The 21806-nt window shown below is 50.4% G+C and overlaps 1 protein-coding gene across 6 annotated transcripts in view; it reads right to left on the reverse strand.

The window, feature by feature from the left end:
- Positions 1–740: 740 nt before the first annotated feature.
- GOLGB1 (golgin B1) overlaps positions 741–21806 on the reverse strand; it is a 37959-nt gene continuing 16893 nt past the window's right edge. For 5 of the 6 annotated variants that reach the window (XM_068170598.1, XM_068170603.1, XM_068170609.1 and 2 more), the window contains 11 exons: positions 20499–20572; positions 13931–18873; positions 10101–12054; positions 8967–9145; positions 7678–7843; positions 7027–7158; positions 6014–6172; positions 5789–5886; positions 4658–4792; positions 3637–3742; positions 741–2541 (listed from right to left, as the gene is read on the reverse strand). In XM_068170598.1, coding sequence (XP_068026699.1) covers positions 2407–2541; positions 3637–3742; positions 4658–4792; positions 5789–5886; positions 6014–6172; positions 7027–7158; positions 7678–7843; positions 8967–9145; positions 10101–12054; positions 13931–18873; positions 20499–20572 — 8081 coding nt within the window. In that variant the 3' untranslated portion in view covers positions 741–2406. Of the gene's footprint in view, positions 2542–3636; positions 3743–4657; positions 4793–5788; positions 5887–6013; positions 6173–7026; positions 7159–7677; positions 7844–7881; positions 7935–8966; positions 9146–10100; positions 12055–13930; positions 18874–20498; positions 20573–21806 lie in introns of those variants that run through there. The other variant, XM_068170615.1, reaches the window with a different exon arrangement.

Consider the following 21806-nt stretch of genomic DNA (forward strand, 5'->3'; position numbering starts at 1 on the left):
GGCCCAGATGCAGGACTCTGCACTTCTGGAACTTCATGAGGTTCTCCTTCACTCAGCTCTCCAGATCCCACTGGTTAACAGCACAGCCTGACTGGGAGGGGGTCATCCACCCATCCCAGGTACCTATCATCAATAAAGTCTGGGGTCCAGTTCTGGGCTCCTCGATTTAAGGACATTGAGACTCTTGAATGTGTCCAGAGAAGGGCAACAAGGCTGGGGAGAGGCCTTGAGCACAGCCCTGTGAGGAGAGGCTGAGGGAGCTGGGGTTGCTTAGCCTGGAGAAGAGGAGGCTCAGGGGAGACCTCATTGCTCTCTACAGCTACCTGAAAGGAGGTTGTAGCCAGGAGGGGGTTGGTCTCTTCTCCCAGGCAACCAGCACCAGAACAAGAGGACACAGTCTCAAGCTGTGCCAGGGGAAGTTTAGGCTCGAGGTGAGGAGAAAGTTCTTCATGGAGAGAGTTGTTAGCCATTGGAATGTGCTGCCCAGGGAGTGGTAGAGTCCCCATCCCTGGAGGTGTTCAAGAGGGGATTGGATGTGGCACTTGGTGCCATGGTCTAGTCAGTCATGAGGTCTGTGGTGACAGGTTGGACTTGATGATCTTTGAGTTCTTTTCCAACCTTGTTGATTCCATGATGCTAAGTGTATTGCAGTCCTATGGTGGTCCTGGAGAAGGTTTGCCACAGCAGCACAACACCCTCACAGAGACCTCTGACATGGCCATGGACAACACAACACAAAGCCCATGTGAAAAATAATCTTTATTCTATATACAGGAGCACAGGGCCCCAGGAATCTATAGGCAAAGGATTTGGTCACTGAATCGTTACGTGGTTGAGGAAGCCCACACAGATAACCAAGGGTGGTGCCAACCATGGGAGATGTAGTGCCAACCTTCTGGACCTGCCAGAGATCTGGTTAGTTGAGCTACCATGATGGAATCCATCCATCCATCCTCTGCAGTAGGCTTCACTGACTGGCTAGAAAGTCTTGGATGAGCAGCAGTACCACATTTTCCCATGGGAAAAACCTAACTGGCAAACCTCCAGCAAGAGGTCTCTGACAGGGAACTCAACTGGAACCAGCTTCTTTGCATTCAGCATTGGAAAGGCAAGCTAAATTCCAGGACACTCCCAGGAGGTCTTTAGAGAACACAGCTTTCCATGTACCCTACAAGATCAAGTCCATTTGCTTTGGATTCACACAGGTCCAGTGAGCAGCACCAGCTCTCTAGAGCAGGCCCTTCCCAAAGCAAAGATGGGAGAAGGTTTCACAACTCCAGTCCCAGTTTAATTCCAGAGCTTCTGACTTTGATTTCTGCCACTTTGCTCTGGTGAGACCTCACCTGCAGTGCTACATCCAGCTCTGGAGCCCTCAACAAAGGAAGGACAGGGACCTGAAGGAGCAGGACCAGAGGAGGGGCCATGAAAACAATCAGGAGGCTGGGACAGCTCTGCTGTGAGGACAGGCTGAAGCCTGTTTGGGATTGTTCAGCCTGGAGAAGGCTTCAAGCAGACCTAAGAGCAGCCTTCCAGTAGCTGAAGGGGGCTCCAAGAAGGCTGCAGAGGGACTGCTTGCAAAGGCCTGCAGTGACAGGACAAGGGGCAATGGTTTGAACTGAGATTCAGATTGGATGTGAAGAACAAGTTCTTCAGCATGTGGGTGCTGGAACACTGCAGCAGGTTGCCCAGGGAGGTAGTTGAGGCCCCATCCCTGAAGATATTTAAGGTGAGGCTCGACAGGGCTCTGAGCAGCCTGCTCTAGTGGAGGATGTCCTTGCTGATGGCAGGGGGGTTGAACTTGGATGAGCTTTGGAGGTGCCTCCCAACCCAAACCATTCTATTACTTGGTCCACACACCGTATTGTGAGACCCTTCAGCCCAGCCTCTGCAGGTTTAATCTTGGTGTCAAGGGTTCAGTGGACAGGAATGCAGGAGTCTGGCTGCTCTCATTTCACCTTGCATGGTGAGAGGTGCACAGAGGCTAGAACCAGCACTACTATTATTAACTTAGAGGTGAGAAGTTTGGTTCCTTTTCTTTTTCAGCAGCTAAACTGCCAACATTTTACAGGCTTGGCTGGGCAGAAGTGAAAGTTTCTCAATGGAACACCCAGTTTTGGCCTTTCTTCAAACAGGAGATGCCAACTGAGCTGGAAACTACTTTGAAATTCAGGTTGTGTTGCTTCAAAGTGTGTGCAACTTCCTTGGGATAGGGATTTCAAACAGCACTGAACCAGGGAGCAAAACCAGCACTTGGCTGCTGCAGGCTTGGACAGCAAACAACCCAGGCGTGAGCTGCTGCTCCTCAAGGGCTGAGCTGGGATAAGAAGGCAGCTGGGTGAAGTGGGAAAAAGCAGGACCTCACTACACAGAGGGCTGAGCCCTGAGGAAAAAGGCTGCTCCCCCTCCTCAGAGGTGGCCTGTGAAGCACAGGAAGAGCAGAACGTGGAGAGCAAGTAGATACATGGCCACCAGCAGAGGCAAGTGGGTCCTGGAATGGAAGAGGGAGCGGAGCAGGCGTCGTAGGCCAAGGGTACTCCGGGTCTGGAAGAGTAAAAGAGAGACAGTCAGTACCAGCAAGGGACATGTCTCCAAGTGCCTGCACCCACAGCTCTCCAAGGCACCAGGAGAAAGTGAAGCTAATGAGCAGGTGCCTTGCCAAACCCCTTTCTCTCTCTGATCCAATCCTCAATGAAGTATTTCTTCTCCTGCTCCCTGCAGGTTTCTCATGAAGAAGCTCTTTCCAATTCTGCCTGAGAAAGGTCACTGCAATGTGGAACATCTCCTTCTAATACCCAGTCTCTTGGAATTCCCAGCCCCTCTGAGTGAACTCTGAACAAAGGGATCAGCTTGCTGCTGCAGCCTCAGGGTGCTAGGAATCCTGATTCACTCTCTGGCCTGGAAGGAAACTGTTCTTTATTTGTTGTGGTCTTTCACCCTCAAAGCTCAAGGGACTTTACAGCAGCTTGTTCAACAGCTTCAGAGTGACCTTACTCTACAGGGGCTCTTCCAGAAGTCCCCAGACAATGCAACTTATTTATTCTGCAACAACCCCCAAACAGGAGCATGGAGTAGCTTCCAGTTATGGCACTCACTCTAGTTGTGCTGATGCTGCTCTTCAGAGCATCATCTCCAAGTCTTCAAGAGACCAGAGGGCAAACTCCTCAAGCAGAGCTTCATCCTTTAGCCCTGAGGTGAGTCCCAGGCTGTCATGCAGCAGCTTTGGCTCTCAGCCTAACTAACCCAGGTCTGAATGAGGAGCAAGGAGAAGCTGAGGCACTGCAGGCTGCAGATATCACAGCCCCAGCACCCAACACATTTGCATAGCCTTTGCCTACTTGCTCACCACTGAGGCCTTGGATATTCCCTGAGCCACATTTCAGGCACAGCCAATGTTGACTTCCACTTTAGTGACCTCTCACATTTAGTCTGCTCCTGCAGGCTGCAGCAGAGCCCCTGCCAGAGCAGTGAGTGGCTACTGGCATGGAAAACAGAACCAGGTAAGGGCAGACGCCTACAGAAAGCCAGGCAGGTTGAAATGTGCCTACAAAAGGTCATTTAGCTGCCATAGGTTCACAGTTTTCAGCTCAGTCTCCCTTCCATCAGCAAGGACTCACAGCTCTGGATGCAAATTCTTACCCTACTGAAGTTATGATCCGTGGAATCAATCAGCAAGGAATGCTCATGACCTGAGGTCATATCAATGCTAGCACTTGAGGGAGATGTCCACTCACTTGACTGCAACCTGCCACAAGAAAACATGAAGACCAACTTCAGCTTCTCCTGATGCCCCCCAGACCAACACTGCATTAAAAGGAGAGATTCCTTTTAAAAGTAGAGGCTGGCATTTGGGAAAGAACACCACCAGGCTGGGGGCTGATCTGCTGGAGAGCAGCTCTAGGGAAAGGCACCTTGGGGTCCTGGTGGGCAACAGGATGGCCAAGATGAGCCAGCAATGTGTCCTTGTGGCCAAGAAGAGCAATGGAACCCTGGGGTGGATTAGAAGGGCTGTAGGCAGTAGGTCAAGAGAGGCTCTCATCCTCTCTGCTCTGCCCTGCTGAGGACACATCTGGAATATTGTGTACAGTTCTGGGTCCCCCAGGAAACTGCTTGGAAGAGTCCAGCACAGAGCCACAAAGCTGCTGAAGGCAGTGGAACATCTCCCTGCTGAGGACAGGCTGAGGGAGCTGGGACTGAACAGCTTGGAGCAGAGGAGCCTGAGGGGTGACCTCATTCCTGTTGATAAAGCTGTGCAGGGCAATGTCAGGAGGATGGAGCCAGGCTCTGCTCAGGGATGTCCTCCAGTGACAGGACAAGGGGCAATGGGGGCAAGCTGGAGCAGAGGAGGTGCCATGGGAACAGAAGGAAAAGCTTTTTCCCTGTGAGGTTGCCAGAGCCCTGGAGCAGGCTGCCCAGAGAGGTTGTGGAGTCTCCTTCTGTGGAGACATGAAAATCCCATCTGGACATGTTCCTGGGTAAGAGGCTCTGGGTGACCAGAGCTCCCACCCAACCTCCACCACGCTGTGATTCTGTGACTGCCACTCTGTAGTGGTTTCTATGTCTCTGCTCCACAGAAGGATGTAATGAAGTACAAATGAACACAGAGGTAGGGCCACCATCCTTTCCTGGTGACCCTGCCTGTCCACTCAAGCTCCCTCACCTCCTGATCTGCTCCTGTGCTGCAGAGAGAGCCTCCTCCACAGCCAGGCGCCGCTCCCGTTCCTCCTCCAGCTGCTCCTCCAAGTACCTCATGTCCTGCTTCGTGCTGCTGTGCAAGTGTTCTGTTTCAGACAGCCTGCCAGAAAGCAGCCAAGCAAGTGCCAAAAAAGGGTTAGGACTGCTCTGTACATACTGATGTGAACAGACTCCAATCCCCTTCTGCTTCTTTTATTACCTTTTATTACCTGATGGAGCAGGGCCAGAGAAGGGCCATGAAAATGATCAGGGGGTTGGAGCACCTCCCAGCTGTGGGGGCAGGCTGAGGGAGCTGGGATTGTTCAGCCTGGAGAAGAGACATCTCCAGGGAGACCTAAGAGCAGCCTTCCAGTACCTGAAGGGAGCCTACAAGAAAGCTGCAGAGGGACTGTTTGCAAAGGCCTGCAGACGAGGGGCAATGGTTTGAAATGAGAGAAGAGCAGCTTTAGATTGGATGGAGGAACAAGTTCTTCAGCATGAGGCTGGTGGAACACTGCTACAGGATGCCCAGGGAGGTAGTTGAAGCTCCATTTCTGGAAATCTTTAAGGTCAGGCTAGACAAGGATCTGAGCAACCTGCTCTAGTGGAGGGAGATGGTGGAGTCACCATCACTGGAAGTGTTTAGGAAGAGACTGGATGGGGTGCTTGGTGCCATGGGTTAGTTGATTAGATGGTGTTGGGTGATAGGTTGGACTTGATGATCTCAAAGGTCTTTTCCAACCTGGTCTGGTCTGGTCTATGCTATTCTATTCTATTCTATTCTATTCTATTCTATTCTATTCTATTCTATTCTATTCTATTCTATTCTATTCTATTCTATTCCATTCCATTCCATTCCATTCCATTCCATTCCATTCCATTCCATTCCATTCCATTCCATTGTCCCTCCTGACTGCAGGGGAGTTGGACTAGATGAGCTTTGTGGTCCTTCCAACCCAGACCATTCTATGATTGAAGTGCATAAAAAGAGTCCTCTCCTCCCCCAAGGCCCTGTGTAGAAAGAGCTTTTCCAACACTCTGAGAGGAACAGAAATGGGCTCCTCAGTAACACCCAGCAGAACTAACATCCCCACCCCTCTTGTCAGCTTCTCTTTACCTCAGCTGCAGCTCCTGCAGCTCTGGTGTGTAACTGCCTCTCTGAGGCTCATTCTTCTCTTGGGGGGCTCCTGGAGCTGCATCTGTTGCAAACAGCTCCTGCAAGAAAACATCACTGGATGGCAGACAGCACTGCATGAGGAGGACAAGAAAGCAGCTGCAATGCTGCAGTTATGGACCCATCTGCAATAAGCTCTGCCCTCCCTTGCCCCAAGATCAGCCTTACCACACCCTTGCCAGCAGACTGCAGCTCCTGGAGCTGCCTCTCCAGCTCCAGCCAGCGGTCCACAACCTCTCCGTAGTGCTGATGGCTCTCACAGGTGCTCCTGCTGCTCCCACGCAGCTGCAGGGAGAGGGCATTCTTCTCCTCAAAGACCTGAGAGAGCTGGGGAGAGAACACAACTGCTAAGCAAAAGAGCATTTTGGTGAGAGTGAAATGATTCTCTGGGCAGCTGAGGGCAAGAACTCAGCTGGGGACTGCCACACTGCACATTGACAAGCCCCAAACCCCAGCAATCATCTCTAGCAGCAGCTTGTGGTTGAGGTTTCCAGAGCAGGAGACCCAAAACACCAGCAGGATGTACAGAAGAAGATAGTTTCCAAAGCAAGAGTTCTAAAGGGCTAGGATTAACCTACAGCTTCCAGAAACATCACCAGTGTATGATCACAGAATGGTTTGGGTTAGAAGGCACCTCCAAAGCTCATCTACTCCACCCCCCCTGCAGTCAGCAGGGACATCCTCTGCTAGAGCAGGTTGCTCAGAGCCTTGTCCAGCCTCACCTTGAAGATCTCCAGAAATGAGGCCTCCACCACCTCCCTGGGCAGCCTGTTCCAGTCCTCTACCACCCTCTTGCTAAAGAACTTGTTCCTCACATCCAATCTAAAGCTGCTCTTCTCTCATTTCAAACCATCCTGTCACTGCAGGCCTTTGCAAACAGTCCCTCTGTAGCCTTCTTGCAGCTCCCTTCAGGCACCGGAAGGCTGCTCTTAAGTCTGCCTGGAGCCTCCTCTTCTCCAGGCTGAACAACCCCAAGCCCAGAGAGGCTCTGGAACTGCTGACCTGCAGCAGCAGATCACCTTCAGAGTCTCCTCTAGTATTTGTGGGTTTGTGTTATTTCACTGAATGCCCATGAGAACAGAAAGATTCATTCCTGTCCCCTGAGCCCTGTTCAAGCTCATCTTCCCTCCCCACACTCCTCAGCCCAGACTCTGCAAGCAGCTCTGAGATCCCATCCTTACCTTGCTGTTTAACTGCTGGATTCTGAGCTCTTTTTGGTGCAGCTCTTTCAGGCAGTCACTTAGCTGGGCCTGCAGATGTTTTGTCTCTGTTTCTGGGCTTGAAAAGTCCCCCCTGAGAACTTCTGAAGGAACCTGCCAGGGAAAGAACAACAAATGAATATCCTGCAGTCTCCTATTAGTCCAGCAGGGACACAGTTCAAAGCCCAACATTGTTCCTAGGCCTGGAGCTTGACCTCCTCAAGCAAAACAACAGGGAGAGCCTAAAAGCCATCTGAAAGTCCAACCAGCTAGGAAGGATCAACTGAACTTGTACATGCAACTTCTCAGAAGTTGTCCTCAAGCTGTTCACACTACAGAAGGGATGAGAAGATGAAAAACAAATCCCCAGAGCAACAGAGGAGATTGAGATTGGATGTTAGGAACAAGTTTTTTAGCATGAGGGTGGTGGAAGACTGCAACAGGTTGCCCAGTTGAGGCTCACCCCCTGGAGTTATTCAAGGTGAGGCTGGATAAGGCTGTGAGCAACCTGCTCTAGTGAAGGATGTCCCTGATTGCTGCAGGGAGGTTGGACTGGATGAGCTTTGGAGGTCCCTTCCAACCCAACCCATTCTATGACTCTATGAAATAAGGAATCTGTGCTTTTCCACCCACCTTTGTCTGGTACTGCTCCTCTACCACCTGGGACTTGCTGAGGGGCAGCCTCATTTCTTGGGTGAGCTTTTGTAGGTGGCTCAGCTGTTTGTCTTTTTCAGCTATGACCATCAGGTACTGCTCCTTGAGGCTGCTGTTCTGCTTCTCCCAGGTGGTTTTCTCTTGTCTGCCCAGAATGACACAAAGGAAATGACCAGGAAGTTACCAGTATCAGTTATGATATTTGGGACAGGCTAAGAGACTTGGGGCTGTTCAGCCTGGAGAAGAGAAGGCAACAGGGAGAGCTTAGAGCAGCCTTTCAGTACCTGAAGGGGACTACAACAAGGCAGGAAGGGACTTTTGACAAGGGCTTGTAGTGATAGGATGAGAGAGAACAGATTGAAGCTTGAGGAGGGCAGATTTAGATTGGAGAGTAGGAGGAAATTCTTTCCAGTGAGGATGGTGAGACACTGGCACAGGTTGCCCAGGGAGGTTGTGGCTGCCTCCTCCCTGGAGGTGCCCGAGGCCAGGTTGGATGAGGCCTGGAGCAGCCTGGGCTAGTGGGAGGTGTCCCTGCCCATGGCAGGGGGGTTGCAACTGGATGATCTTGAAAGTCCCTTCCAACCTAAACCATTCTTTGAATTTATGAATCCAGGGATCATTTAACTTCCTACCATTACCCCATGCTAGAAAAGAAGTTTCATTACCAAAACAAACCAGCTTCCTTAACTAGCTGATCCTTGTGGTCCCTTCCAACCCTGACTGATACTATGATACTATGAACTACAGGAACCTCCAAAGCAGGTTTAAGGTTTGAAATGAGAGAAGAGCAGCTTTAGATTGGATGTGAGGAACAAGTTCTTTAGCATGAGGCTGGTGGAACACTGCAACAGGTTGCCCAGGGAGGTAGTTGAGGCTCCATCCCTGGAGATATTCAAGGTGAGGCTCAACAGGGCTCTGAGCAACCTGACAGCTGACAAGTAAGGCTGAACTTAGTATCATAGAATCAGTCAGGGTTGGAAGGGACCACAAGGATCATCTAGTTCCAACCCCCCTGCCATGGGCAGGGACACCCCACACTAGATCAGGTTGGCCAGAGCCTCATCCACCCTGATCTTAAACACCTCCAGGGATGGGGCCCCAACCACCTCCCTGGACAACCCATTCCAGGGCTTCACCACTCTCATGGGGAAGAACTTCCTCCTCACATCCAGCCTGAATCTCCTGCTGGCTTTGCCTCCTCCCCTCAAGAATGAAAGAAAGGGTGCATTTGCATCTGTGAGGCAGTGAGAAGAGAAGACAGTTCTCACCTAAGCTGCTGGAGCTCCTGCTGGTACAAAAGGTTTTCTTGCTTCAGCTGCTGCTGGAGATGATGGTGTTGATCTGCCTCCTGCTGAAACTCCTGCAGCTGTGCTTTTAATCGGGAGTTTTCAGCTGATTCCACCCCCACCAGGATGTATTGCTGCTGCAGGTTCTTCAGCTCCCTCACCTGCAAGAGGCAAACAGCAGAGTGTGGGACAAATGAGTGGGCAGGGAGGTTTGTTACTTGGAATTCCGTGTCTAAGAGCATTTCTCACTGTGGGATCTGAGGCAAGAAGTCAAATAATCTAGAAATTCATTTGGTGATTACAGCAGCCTGCAAAAAGCTGCTCAGCAAAGAAATCCTTAGGGGATTCTGCCTTAGAATGGTCCAGCTGTCACCTCCCTCAGCCTCTCCTCACAGGGCTGTGCTCCAGACCTCTCCTCAGCCTTGTTGCCCTTCTCTGGACATGTTCAAGAGTGTCAATGTCCTTCTTAAACTGAGGAGCCCAGAACTGGACACAGGACTCAAGGTGTGGCCTAACCAGTGCTGAGTACAGGGACACAATGACTTCCCTGCTCCTGCTGGCCACACTATTCCTGATCCAGGCCAGGATGCCATTGGCCTTCTTGGCCCCTGGGCACACTGCTGGCTCATGTTCAGCCAGCTGTCACTCAGTACCCCCAGGTCCCTTTCTGCCTGGCTGCTCTCCAGCCTGTAGCACTGCATGGAGTTGTTGTGACCAAAGTGCAGCACCCAGCACTTGGACTTGTTGAATGCCATCATGTTGGACTCTGCCCATCTGTTCAACCTGGCAAGGTCCCTCTGCAGAGCTCTCCTACCCTCTAACAGATCAACTCCTGCTCCCAGCTTGGTGTCATCTGCACATTTACTGATGGCTGACTCAATCCCCTCATCCAGATCATCAATAAAGATACTGAACAGGATAGGGCCCAGCACTGATCCCTGGGGGACACCACTAGTGACTGGCCTCCAGCTGGATGTGGCAACTACTCTGTGATCCTGTGACAGCCACAGTTTATGTTTCATGTGCCAAATACCAGACCCAAGTGTGGTGAATTTTAAGACCTGACTACTCCTATCCCTTTTAAAGACAGGGCAGGAAGAGAGAAGCAGGACTCACTACTCTGTCTCTGTCATTCTGCAAGGAGGAGAGGGCGTTCTTAAGGCTCTGCACTTCTGAAGGAGTGCTGCAAGGGCTCCCTTCTGCTTGCTGTTGTTTCACCTCTTCCACCTTCTGGGCTTTGCCCAGCTCATCCAGGAGACGCTCTCGCTCGTTCTGCAGGCTTGCCATAGCCTTGGAGAAAGACTTGACTTGGTTGGAAGAACCTTCCAGCTCTGCAGACAGATGCAGAAGTTCCTCATCTTTGCCTCTGAGCTTCTCGTTAAGCTTCTCAATCTGGGCCCAGAGACCTCTTTCCTCGGTGGCTTTCTGCAGTTGTGTCAGCTCAGCCCTCGCTGTGTCTCGGTCCCTGGCAGTGGAATCTTGCTCCTCTTGCAGCTGGACCACCTGCTCCTGCAGATTCTGCACCAGAGTCTGCTGTTCCTCCAAGTCTGCAGAGTATTTCTGTTTCAAAGCATGAAGCTCTTCATGAGCCTGGTCCCTGCTATCCTGAAGAGAGCTCATGGACTTCCCAAAAGACTGAATTTGAGCTCGGAGCTCTTTGTTTTCATCTGTGACTGCAAGAAGTTTCTGCTCCATCTCCATCAAATCCCGTGCCAGCTCAGCTACCCTCTCCTCTGCTGTCTCTGTTTCGTTCCTCATTATCCCTGCATCGTGATGGAGGTGCTTCAGTTCCTTCCTCAGCCTGTCCTCAGCCTCTCCCACTCTCTTGGCCGCATCCCTCTGCACACAGACCAGCTCCTCCTCGAGTTCTGCTACCCTCTGGTGTGAGAGGGAGAGCTGATGGCTCAGTGCTTCTGCCTCTTCTTCTCGGCTCTTCAGCTGTGCTTGGCACTCCACGAGCGGACTCCCCTCACGCAACGCCGTCATCTCGCTCTGCACCCGAGACAGAGAGGACTTCAGGCTTCCAATCTCTTCAGACATGCCAGCTTTATCCTCTTGCAAGGCTTCCATGGACCTCCTGAGCTCATCCTGAGCGTGCTGGGACTCTTTCAGTTGTGCTTCTACCGCTGCCTTCTCCTTTTCCAGAGCCTGGATCCGCTGAAGCTGTGTTTTGAGAAGCTGCTTCTGCTGGGAATCCTTTATTGAGATGACTTGGTTGAGGTCCTCTCGGTACCGCACCAGCTCTGCGTTCAGCTTGGCGTTCTCAGAGTTGAGGTCATCCATCTGGCTGTGAAAACTTCTGATCTCCTCCTTCAGCTTGTTGTTTTCAGCAGCACTCTCCTGGATGATTTGGTCTTTCTCCAAGATGCTGAGCAGGTGCCGTTCCTCCAGCTGCTTGTAGTCCCCCAGCACTCGGTCTCGGTCGTCTTGCAACGACGACATGGACTTGGTGAAGGCCTCCAGCTGGGCCTTCTGCTGCTTGCTTTCTTCTCTGCTCATCTTCATCTTTTCGGTGAGGTGATCCAGTTTCTCAAGCAGTTTGTTCTTCTCATTTTCCAGAGCTTTTTGATCCTCTTCCTTCTTACTCAAGCTAAGCTCCAGCTCCCTCATCCCCTCGGAGTGCTGCTGCTGCAGTTCAGCCAGAGCAGCCACAACAGCTTCTTCCTTGGCAGACAGCAGACTCATAATCTTCTGATCTTTGGCACTGGTTTCTTCATGCAGCTTATTTGTTAGGGCCTTAGAAGCTTGCAGATCAGCCTCAAGCTGTTCACAGCTCAGTTTAAAATTCTGGATGCTGGTCTCTTGCTGCTTGACCATAGTCCCCAGCTCTTCTCTGACCAACTCACACTGGGTCAAGGAGTTCTGTAAGCCAGCAAGCTGATCTCTCAGGCTGCTGATTTCTGACTCCAGCTTCTGTTGTTCATTCTGAGACTCACTGTACAGTTTCTGAGCCTCTTCCACCTGAGTCAAAAGCTCCTTTCTTTCCTGCTGCAGCATTTCACATGTCTTCTGATGATGATCAATCTCCCTCCTGGATTCAGACTCCCACTCTTCTTTGTTACGTTCCAGCCTGAGGATGCAGAAGAAGTTAGTCACAAAGCAGTGAAGTACCTCCAGTACCCAGACCCACAGGAACAGTTTTTAGTGCTCATGTTAATTTAGAAAGGCCACCAAATAAAAAGAGTTTTATATGAAGAAAGCAAGCTGGAAACATCCAGATGATTCCTTTTCCCTCCATCCAAAACTCAAGGCACCTTTTAAAGCTGTGACTGCACCACTGTCTGACGGAGAGGTGCTGGGGGAAGAGCTTTTAAATGCTGCTCAACCTTTATGTCACAACAGAAAAATGGAGAAGACCAAATACTGAATGTTATCATAGTATCAGCCAGGGTTGGAAGGGACCACAGGAATCATCTAGTTCAAACTCTCCTGCCATGGGCAGGGACACCTCACACTAGATCAAGCTGGCCAGAGCCTCATCCAGCCTGGTCTTGAACACCTCCAGGAACGGGGCCTCAACCACCTCCCTGGACAACCCATTATCCTGTTCTTCATCTCCTTTTCTTCTTTCTGTCACCCACTGAAGCTAACAATAGCCAAACAAGCACACCAGCAGATAATCAATTGCTGTTCTCCTGTGCTTGATGCTCACTTCATGTCCCAGCATGCAGACACAGCAAATGCACAGAACAGTTTTACTTATCATAGAATGGTCTGGCTTGGAGGGGACCTCCAAAGCTCATCCAGTCCAATGCCCTCTGCAGTCAGCAGGGACATCCTCCACTAGAGCAGGTTGCTCAGAGCCTTGTCATACCTAACTTTGAACACCTCCAGGGATGGGGCCTCCACTACCTCCCTGGGTAACCTGGGTAAGACCTCACCTGCAGCGCCATGTCCAGCTCTGGAGCCCTCCACACAAGAAGGACAGGGACCTGGTGGAGCAGGTCTGGAGGAGGTCAAAGAAGATGATCAGGGGAATGGAACACCTCAGCTATGAGGACAGGCTGAGGGAGCTGGGGTTGTTCAGCCTGGAGAAGAGAAGGCTCCAGGCAGACCTAAGAGAAGCCTTCCAGCACCTGAAGGAGCCTCACAGAAGGCTGCAGAGGGACTGTTTGCAAAGGCCTGCAGTGATAGGATGAGGGGCAATGGTTTGGAATGAGAGAAGAGCAGCTTTAGATTGGATGTGAGGAACAAGTTCTTTAGCATGAGGCTGATGGAACACTGCAACAGGTTGCCCAGTGAGGTTGTAGAAGCCCCATCCCTGCAGGCTGGATGAGGCCTTGAGTAACCTGGGCTAGTGGGAGGTGTCCCTGCCCACGGAAGAGAGGCTGGAATTGTATGATCTTTAAGGTCCCTTCCAACCTAAACCATTGAACATAACCCCAACCCTCCTTTCTATCCCCACACAAGACTCAAGCTGCACCAGGGGAGGTTCAGGCTGGATGTTAGGAAGAAGTTCTTCACAGAAAGAGAGATTGGCCATGGGAATGTGCTGCCCAGGGAGGTGGTGGAGTCACCATCACTGGAGGTGTTTAAAAACAGACTGGATGAGGCACTTGGTGCCATGGTTTAGTTGATTAGATGGTGTTGGGTGATAGGTTGGACTTGATGATCTCAAAGGTCTTTTCCAACCTGGTCAGGTCAGGTCAATTCAATTCAATTCAATTCAGTTCAGTTCAGTTCAGTTCAGTTCTGTTCAGTTCTGTTCTATTCTGTTCTAATCTGCTCTATTCTCTCCTGGATCACTTCTGGCTTCACCAGGAAGTCTCATTTTGCTCTCCCTCTCAGCCACTCATTAGGTTTGCCACCTGGATCTCACTTTTAGGGATATTTACACACACTCCAAATTCTTTATTTCTGGGAAGGGGAACCCTGCCTCACCTCTGGCTGCTGCCTTGTCAAACAGAAAGAGCAGAGTACCAGCTGTCAGCATTCACCTTCTTTACCTGGATATATGAGCCTGAAGCTCTTCCACTCGTGCGGTGCCCTGCTTCACCTGGTCCTCCAGCACAGCACAGGTCTCCTCTTTGAGGCGGATCTCTTCTTCCTTCTTTTGAATGGTTTCAGCAAACTTCCTCTCCCACGTTTTGGCCTCATCTAACACTCTGTCCCTGTCATCCTGAAGGGATGACATGCTCCTGGTGAAGGCTGCAAGCTGGGCTAAGGTTTTGTTTAGGCTGCCTTCCAATTGCTTGGCTTCTTGATCCTTTGTCTTCAAGGTGGCTTGCAGATCACCAACAGCTCTTTCCACAAGCTCCTTCTCCCTCTGCAGAGCTGCCAGCTTCTCTTCCATGTTCTGAATTTCCTTGGAGTGCTTGCCTTTTTCCTGCTCCAGCCTTCTCTCCAAGTCCTCATCTTTTTTCTTCATCTGAATTCTGCTGTTCTCTTTGTTTGCCTGCAGCTCTTCTTTCACTTTGACACTCTCTGCTAGAACCCTTGCTGCCTCGCTCTGGGTGTCATCCAACACTACCCTGCAGAGAGCAAGCTCTGACTGGGCTTTCTTGGTGTCTTCAGCTGCTTTAGCCAAGGCCTCCTTGGCTGCTTCTACCTCTTTCTGAGACTCACTCTGCAGAAATTCCAGGGCTTTAACACTTCTTTCCAAGCTACTGTTCTTTTCCTGGCTTTTAATACAGTCCTTCTGCAGCTGTTTAATCTCCTGCTGCTTCTGTTTCAGCAGCTCCTGAAGCTCCTTCACCTGCACGCTGCTGTCCCCCCTCCAACTGCATTTTAGCTTCTCTACCAATTCCTTCTGCCTTTCTGAACTTGCTTTGCTGCTCTCCTTTGCCATCTGGCATTTCTCCTCCTCCAGCTCGTGCATCATCTTCTGCACACGCTGAAGCTCGCACTTCAGTTGCTCATTTTGGAGCTGGAAGTCTGTTGCATCTTGCTGATAGTTTCCAATACTCCCATTGAGTTCTGCCAGCTGATTCATCAGCCTCTCTTCCAAGTCATCCTTCTCAACCTCCAGCCTGTCCTTCAGTTCTGTCATCCCGACCAGCTCAGCTTTGGTTCTTTGGACTGTTTGTTCCATCTGTGCTACCGTGTCCTGAAGAGCATTCAACTCATGGACTTTCTCTTCCATTTGGGTCTCCAAAGCCCTCTTCTCAGCTGCTAAAGTCTCAACACACTTGTGGATGTCACCCAGCTCTTGCTCTGAAGCCTTCCTGTTATCTTCTAGCTCTGTAATTCGCTCTGTGAGCTTAGCTATCTGCTCTATGTAGGTACCAAGGTCTTCACAAGGGCTCCCATCTTCAAAAGCTTTTTGTTTCAGCTCTGCAGCAAGAGAGTCTGGCCTCAAACCTAAGTCTACTTGATCTTCAGTCCTCTCCATTGGTGGTGGTGTGGCAACTGCCTGATTTGTTTCTTCCCCTGTTGTCTTCTGAGCAGCGTATTTGTCCACCAGTTCTCTGCTTTCCTTCAGTTTGGATTCTGTTACCTGCAGGAGACACTTTAAGTCTGTGATCTCTTGGTTAAGAGACTCCTTTTCAGCCATAACTGTCTCAAGCTTAGTAGAGAGAGACTGGCAATCCCTCCTGGAGTTCTCCAGATCTTCTTCCAGGCTAGTATTTGGTGCAACATCTCCAGTCCCATGCAGCTCTCCATCCTTTAACTGCATCTCTGCCCTAAGCTTCTCATTCTCCTCTTCTAGTTCCAGGATTTTTTGTTGCTTTGATTTTGCAAATTTCCTCATTTTCTCCTTCATTCCATCGATTTCCTCCCCAGCTTCCTGCAGCTGCTTGTTTGCCTCCTCTTTTTCTGCTTCCACACTTTTAAGCCTAAGGAAAACCTCCTGCTTCTCCTGCCTAGCAGCCTCCAAGACGCGCTGGATGCGCTCGGCCTGGTCGCTCACATTCTCATAGGACTGCAGCAGGGTCTCGTACTCCTTCTGCAGCTCCCTGTGTTTCTCCTGCCACTCAGACCTCTCAGTGGCTTGCAAGCTCTGCAAGGATTCCATCTCCTTCTCCAGCTTCTCCTTCTCCAGAACCACTCTGTCTAGGCTGAGGGTCAGGTTTTGACAGCATCCCTCCAGATCCTGCTTTTCTCTCAGGGCTTTATCAAGCCCTGCAGTAAGCTTCTCTCCCTCTTCAGTGAGCTCTGCCACCTTTGCTGCTAAGGCCGCTCCGTCTTGAACATGTTCGCCTAGCTGGCTTTCCACTCTGGCCAACTTGACACCAAGACCTTCTATAGTAGTTTTAGCATTAGCCAGCTCCTCCTTCAGAGATTTACTCTCCTTCAGGGCCTCTTTCCTAGAGATAAGTGCAGCTTGCAACTTCCTCTGCAGCTGATTCTTCTGCTTGGCTGCTTCTGCACCATCATCTTGCTTCTCCTGAACTTCAAGCAGCTCTGCCTGCAGCCGTTTGCTTTGCTCCTCATGGGCCTGAGCTTGAGCTTCCAACTGACTCCAGAGCCTCTGCACTGAATCCTCTTTTTCCAGCACCTGTGCCTGCACCTTACTTAGAGCTTCACTTTTCTCCTTTAGCTGCAAGTCAAGAAATTCCATTTCCTCATCCTTTTTGTGTAGAAGTGTTTTCAAGTCTTCCAGACCATCCTCTCCAGAAATTTTGGCTTGCCTTTCCTCCAGCTCTGTCTGAAGACTTGCCACCTTAGCTTCAGCTTGCTCAGAGGTCCTCTTCAGCCCTTCTATCTCCACAAACAACTGTGCTACGTGCTCTTGTAAATGAAAGATGAGCTCTGATTTAGAAGCAAGCTCACTTTGCATGTGGCTGATGTGATATTCCAGCTCCTCTTTCTCCATCTGCACCTTTTCCAGTGTCTCCTTCAACTCCTCCCCAGAACCATCTGCAACTTGCACAGCCTTGCTATCTGCTCTGCCTTCTGCTTCCATGCATGAGGAATCCAAACCACCCTGCTTCCCAAGGACGCTCTCTGGTGATCCTTTCTGTTCTAGGAGTTGCCTGAGCTGAGCTTGGATGCTCTCCTTCTCTTTGCTTTGCTTATCAAACTGTTCCTGTAGGATGTTGTAGTCATCTTTCTGCTGTTTCAGCTGCTCCCTGTGGTGTCTGTCTTTCTCCTGAGCCTTTTTGATGGTGTCTTTCCGAGACAGCAGAGCTTCCTGGAGTTTTTTTTGAAGCTGTTCCTTTTCTTGTTCAAGAGCTGAAATTCTCTCTTTCAGAGCAGATTTTTGCCACTCTTCTGCTGAACCACTTTCTTCCTTTGCTTCAGAATCTTCTGGGCTTTCATTGGTCTCAGTTACTTTGTCAGCAAGGGTCTGACCCTCCCTGACTTCACCTTTAGCTGAAGCAGTGGCTGCCTCACCTTGCAAGCTTTGCCTCATCTCCTCAATCACCGCCTGCAGTTGTGCTTCAGTAGCTTCTTTATCCAGCAGCTTCCTCTGGAGGCTCTGCAACTCAGACTCCTTCTCAGAGAGCAGCTGGGTGAGCTGCTCCTCACTGGGCTGGCATTCCAGAGCCACTTCTCTGCTCATCACACCAGGCACATTTTCCTCGCCCTCGCCTTCCCGAGCCACCGTGTTTTCTGACTCGCGGTCTCTCCTCAGCTGTCCTAATTCACCCTCCAACCTGCTCACCTTCTTCAGAAGCTCCTTCCTGTTCACAAGGGCTGCTTGCAGCTTCCTCTTGACTTGCTCATTCTCCTTTTGAAGACATTCGAGTTTATTTACCAATACCTCACTTTCTTGACACGCTGCCCCCGTCTCAGACTGCTGTTCAGAGGCTCCAACCTTCGGGCAAGGATCTTTTGCTTCTAGGTGTTGGTTTCTCTCTTCCTGAGCCTTTAATAACAGGCTTGTTTGCTCTCTAAGACTCTTCAGCTCATTTCCCAGAGAAAATTTCTCTTCATTCAGCAGGACCACTTTCTCAGACATGCTGACACTGATCTCTGTCATCTGTTGGTCTTTCTCCAGCAAGGCTTGTTGCAGGCTCTCGATAGTCCTGGTGTGTTCAGCCACGAGCTGCTCTAGATTTGCTGCTTCATGGCCCTTGGAGGTTAAACGTTGTGAAAGCTCTTCCATGGCATCTGCATTCTTCCTCATCAGCTCTTGTAGGTCAAGCACTTCACATTCCTTCTTCTCAATCTGGCTTTGCAGATCTTTTAGCTGCACATCCTGGTCAGAAAGCTGAAACTGAGCTTCGTCCAAATCTTTTTGCAAAGCTTCGATTTTTACCTCCTTGGATTTAAACTCATTCTTAAGGCTCTGGATTTGTTCTCTCAGAAGACTGCTCTGACTGTCTGACAGTCTCTGCTTTTCTGACAAAGCTAGGTCCTCCTCAAGTTGCTTGACTTGCTCTTGCAGTTCTGTGATGGTAGGAAGTTCCTTCACCTGACACAGCAGCTGATCCCTTTCTTCAGTCAAAACACAAAAGGCTCTGTCACACTCCTCTATTTTCCTCCTGTATTCCTCAGCCAGCTGGCTCAGCCTGTTGATTTCTGCACCTTTTTCTCCTAGATCTTTCCCATAGGATTCTTCTGATTTCTGCAGAGCTCTCTGCAGCTCTGTAATTTGCTTTTGTAACCTGAGCACTTCTTCAGATTGCAAGGTGCTGAGCTCTGGATCTCTTGTAGACACTTCCTGCGTTGCGTCCATCTCCCCCCTGCAGGCCACAGTGCTGCTGCTCAACTCACTTTGTGTATCTGAAGCCTTTTGCTCATCACTCTGAAGGAGCCATATCTGGGAATGATCTCCCAGCTGGTTAGATGCTTCTCCTGTTTGGCTGCCTGCAGAAGTTTGGCTGTTTGGGCCCTTGAGCTGGCTCTTCAGAAAAGTTATTTCTTCTTGGGCTTCTTTCAGCTCCAGCAGCAATACTGACAGCTCTTTCTGCTTCTCTGCAGCAAGATATTCCAGAATCCCAGGGGGACAGCTTTCCTCAGTGAACTGCTCACTTCCATTAGGGACTCCATCTATCCTTGCCTGAAAGAAAATTGTTAACAGAGTTCAAATTTCCTTTGAATCCTGTGAAAGGGAAGATCTAACTCTTTGCAGCTTAAGGATGCCCTTTCCCAAGCTAGGTCCTGCAATAAGCAGTGGCTTCCCTCCTCCAGTGGTTTCTGAAGTTGCAGCATGAAAGACTATGCCTTTAGCATCAGGCCATAAAATGGAACTTCCCTTATTCCCCATTCTCTTGATTCCAAGATTGGATGATTCTGATGAGTTTCAGTTCTCCTGTGATTCCCACAAGCCCTCCAAATGTATTTATCCAGTTTTCTGCTCCCCAGTCATTTTGCTCTGCTCTAGTGAGACCTTACTTGGAGTTCTGTGTCCAGCTCTGGAGCCCTCAACACAGGAAGGACATGGACCTGATGGAGCAGGCCCAGAGGAGGGCCACAAAATTGATCAGGGGGCTGGAGCAGCTCTGCTGTGAGTACAGGCTGAGGGAGCTGGGGTTGCTCAGCCTGGAGAAGAGAAGGCTCCAGGCAGACCTAAGAGCAACCTGCCAGCAGCTGAAGGGGCTACAAGAAGGCTGCAGAGGGACTGTTTGCAAAGGCCTGCAGTGACAGGACAAGGGGCAATGGTTTGAAATGAGGGAAGAGCAGATCTAGATTGGATGTGAGGAACAAGAGGGAGGTGAGGCCCCTTCCCTGGAAATGTTCAAGGTCAGGCTCAACAGGGCTCTGAGCAACCTTATCTAGTGGAGGACTGCTGACTGCAGGGGGGTTGGACTAGATGGCTGTTGGACTTCCCTTCCAACCCAAAGCATTCTATCATTCTAGGAGTCCCCAGTGTCACCTTATCCATTACCACTTCACAGTAACACAGATACTGTCAGCTCTGCTGGAGGCCATTGCATGAGACAAAACAAAGCACCATGTCCTGGTGGCTGGTAGGGATAGAGTGGAGCAGTCTGGGAAGAGCCCAGACCTTGCTCTAAGCTTACAACCATCCTATGACAACTTCTTAGTACAGGCATAGGGAGGCACTCACCTCCATCACCCTGTGGCTGAGGATAAAGCAAAGCAGCAAGCATGTAACCCTGCACTCTTCTCACCCACAGCCTGGCTCTACCTGCAGCTGCTCACAGTAGAAGAGGCCAAGGGCAGAGCTTGTCGCCTGCCACCCCTCAGCCACAGCCTACTGCCTGCCACCTAAACCTGGGGCTGCTGGCTCTCACCTAAAGAGAACTCATATTCCTCCAGTCAAGCTGACAGATTACCACTGGGGCAGTAGGAATGGAGAGTTTTGGCTTGAAATGCATCCTGCAGGAACAGCTCAGCCTTTGGATGGCATTTCCTAAGCCTTGTCTGAGCCTAGCTCGTGGTTTTGCTGGGGAGCTAACTCAGAAGGTGCAGAAAATAGCATGAAGATGGGCTGGGTGGATGAAGGGCACAGGAATCCCACCCTGCCAGCAAAGGGAAACAGAGGCTGCTAAGGAGGCAGCACAAGCAGTATTTGGAAGCTATTTCTGTCTCCCATTGATAATCCAGTTAATAATAACCTGCCAAAGAGGATTGTTCAAAAAGGCCATAACAGCTTAGCTATTTTAAGGCCAGTCCTTGACCTAGTTCAGTTTTAGCTGATTTCAGTTGCTTAATCATTACCTGCTTTGCATTTTCTGTGGCCATCACAGCTTCCTGATGAGGCTCCTCGAGAACAGCTTCGGAGTGGGGCATGTCTGAAAGATGCAAGCACAAAGAATTGCTTGGGGACCTAAAGCTCATCAGAGAGTAGCAGGCCTCTGATTCATGGAATGGTTTCAGTTGGAAGGGACCTTCAAAATCCTCTAGTTACAGCCCCATGCCACAGGCAGGGACATCTTCCACTAGAGCAGGTTGCTCAATGCCTCATCCAACCTGGCCTTGAACATCTCCATGGAGGGGGCATTCACAACCTCCCTGGGCAGCCTGTTGCAGTGTTCCACCACCCTCATGCTAAACAACTTGTTCCTAACATCCAGTCTAAATATAGAATAGAATGGAATAGAATAGAGAAGAGAAGAGAAGAGGAAGAGAAGAGGAAGAGAAGAGGAAGAGAAGAGGAAGAGAAGAGGAAGAGAAGAGGAAGAGAAGAGAAGAGAAGAGGAAGAGAAGAGAAGAGAAGAGGAAGAGAAGAGAAGAGAAGAGAAGAGAAGAGAAGAGAAGAGAAGAGAAGAGAAGAGAAGAGAAGAGAAGAGAAGAGAAGAGAAGAGAAGAGAAGAGAAGAGAAGAGAAGAGAAGAGAAGAGAAGAGGAAGAGGAAGAGGAAGAGGAAGAGGAAGAGGAAGAGGAAGAGGAAGAGGAAGAGGAAGAGAATAAACCAGGTTGGAAGAGACCTTTGAGATCATCAAGTCCAATCTATCAGCCAACACCACCTAATCAACTAACCCATGGCACCAAGCACCCTATCAAGTCTCCTTCTAAACACCTCCAGTGATGGTGACTCCACCATCATCTCTCTCATCTGTTCTTCTCTCACTGCAAACTGTAACAAATTTCTTTCTGATCTCCAGTCTCATTCTGCCCTCCTCAAGCTTCAATCCATTTTCTCTCCTCCTAACACCCCAAGCCCTGGTCAGAAGTCCCTTCCCAGCTTTCTTGTAGCCTCTTTCAGGTACTGGAAGGCAGCTCTAAGGTCTCCCTGGAGCCTTCTCTTCTCCAGGCTGAATAGCCCCAAATCTCTCAGCCTGTCCCCCTAGTGGAGGTTCTCCAGCCCTCTTACCATCTTTGTGATCTCCTCTGGACCCACCCCAGCAGCTCCATGTCCTTTTGCTGGGGGCACCAGAACTGGATACAGTGCTCCAGTGGAATTGAGGCACCCTCAGCAAGTCTGCAGTTGACACCAGCTGTGTGTTGCAGTTGACAGGATGGAAGGAAGGGATCCACCCAGAGGGACTTGGACAGGCTGCAGAGGTGGGCCCAAGCCCTCCTCATG

This window comes from Melanerpes formicivorus, unplaced genomic scaffold (genome assembly GCF_026170545.1).
Source record: "Melanerpes formicivorus ecotype bairdi unplaced genomic scaffold, bMelFor1.0.p_v2 SCAF_3, whole genome shotgun sequence".
Classification (NCBI taxonomy): Eukaryota; Metazoa; Chordata; class Aves; order Piciformes; family Picidae; genus Melanerpes; species Melanerpes formicivorus.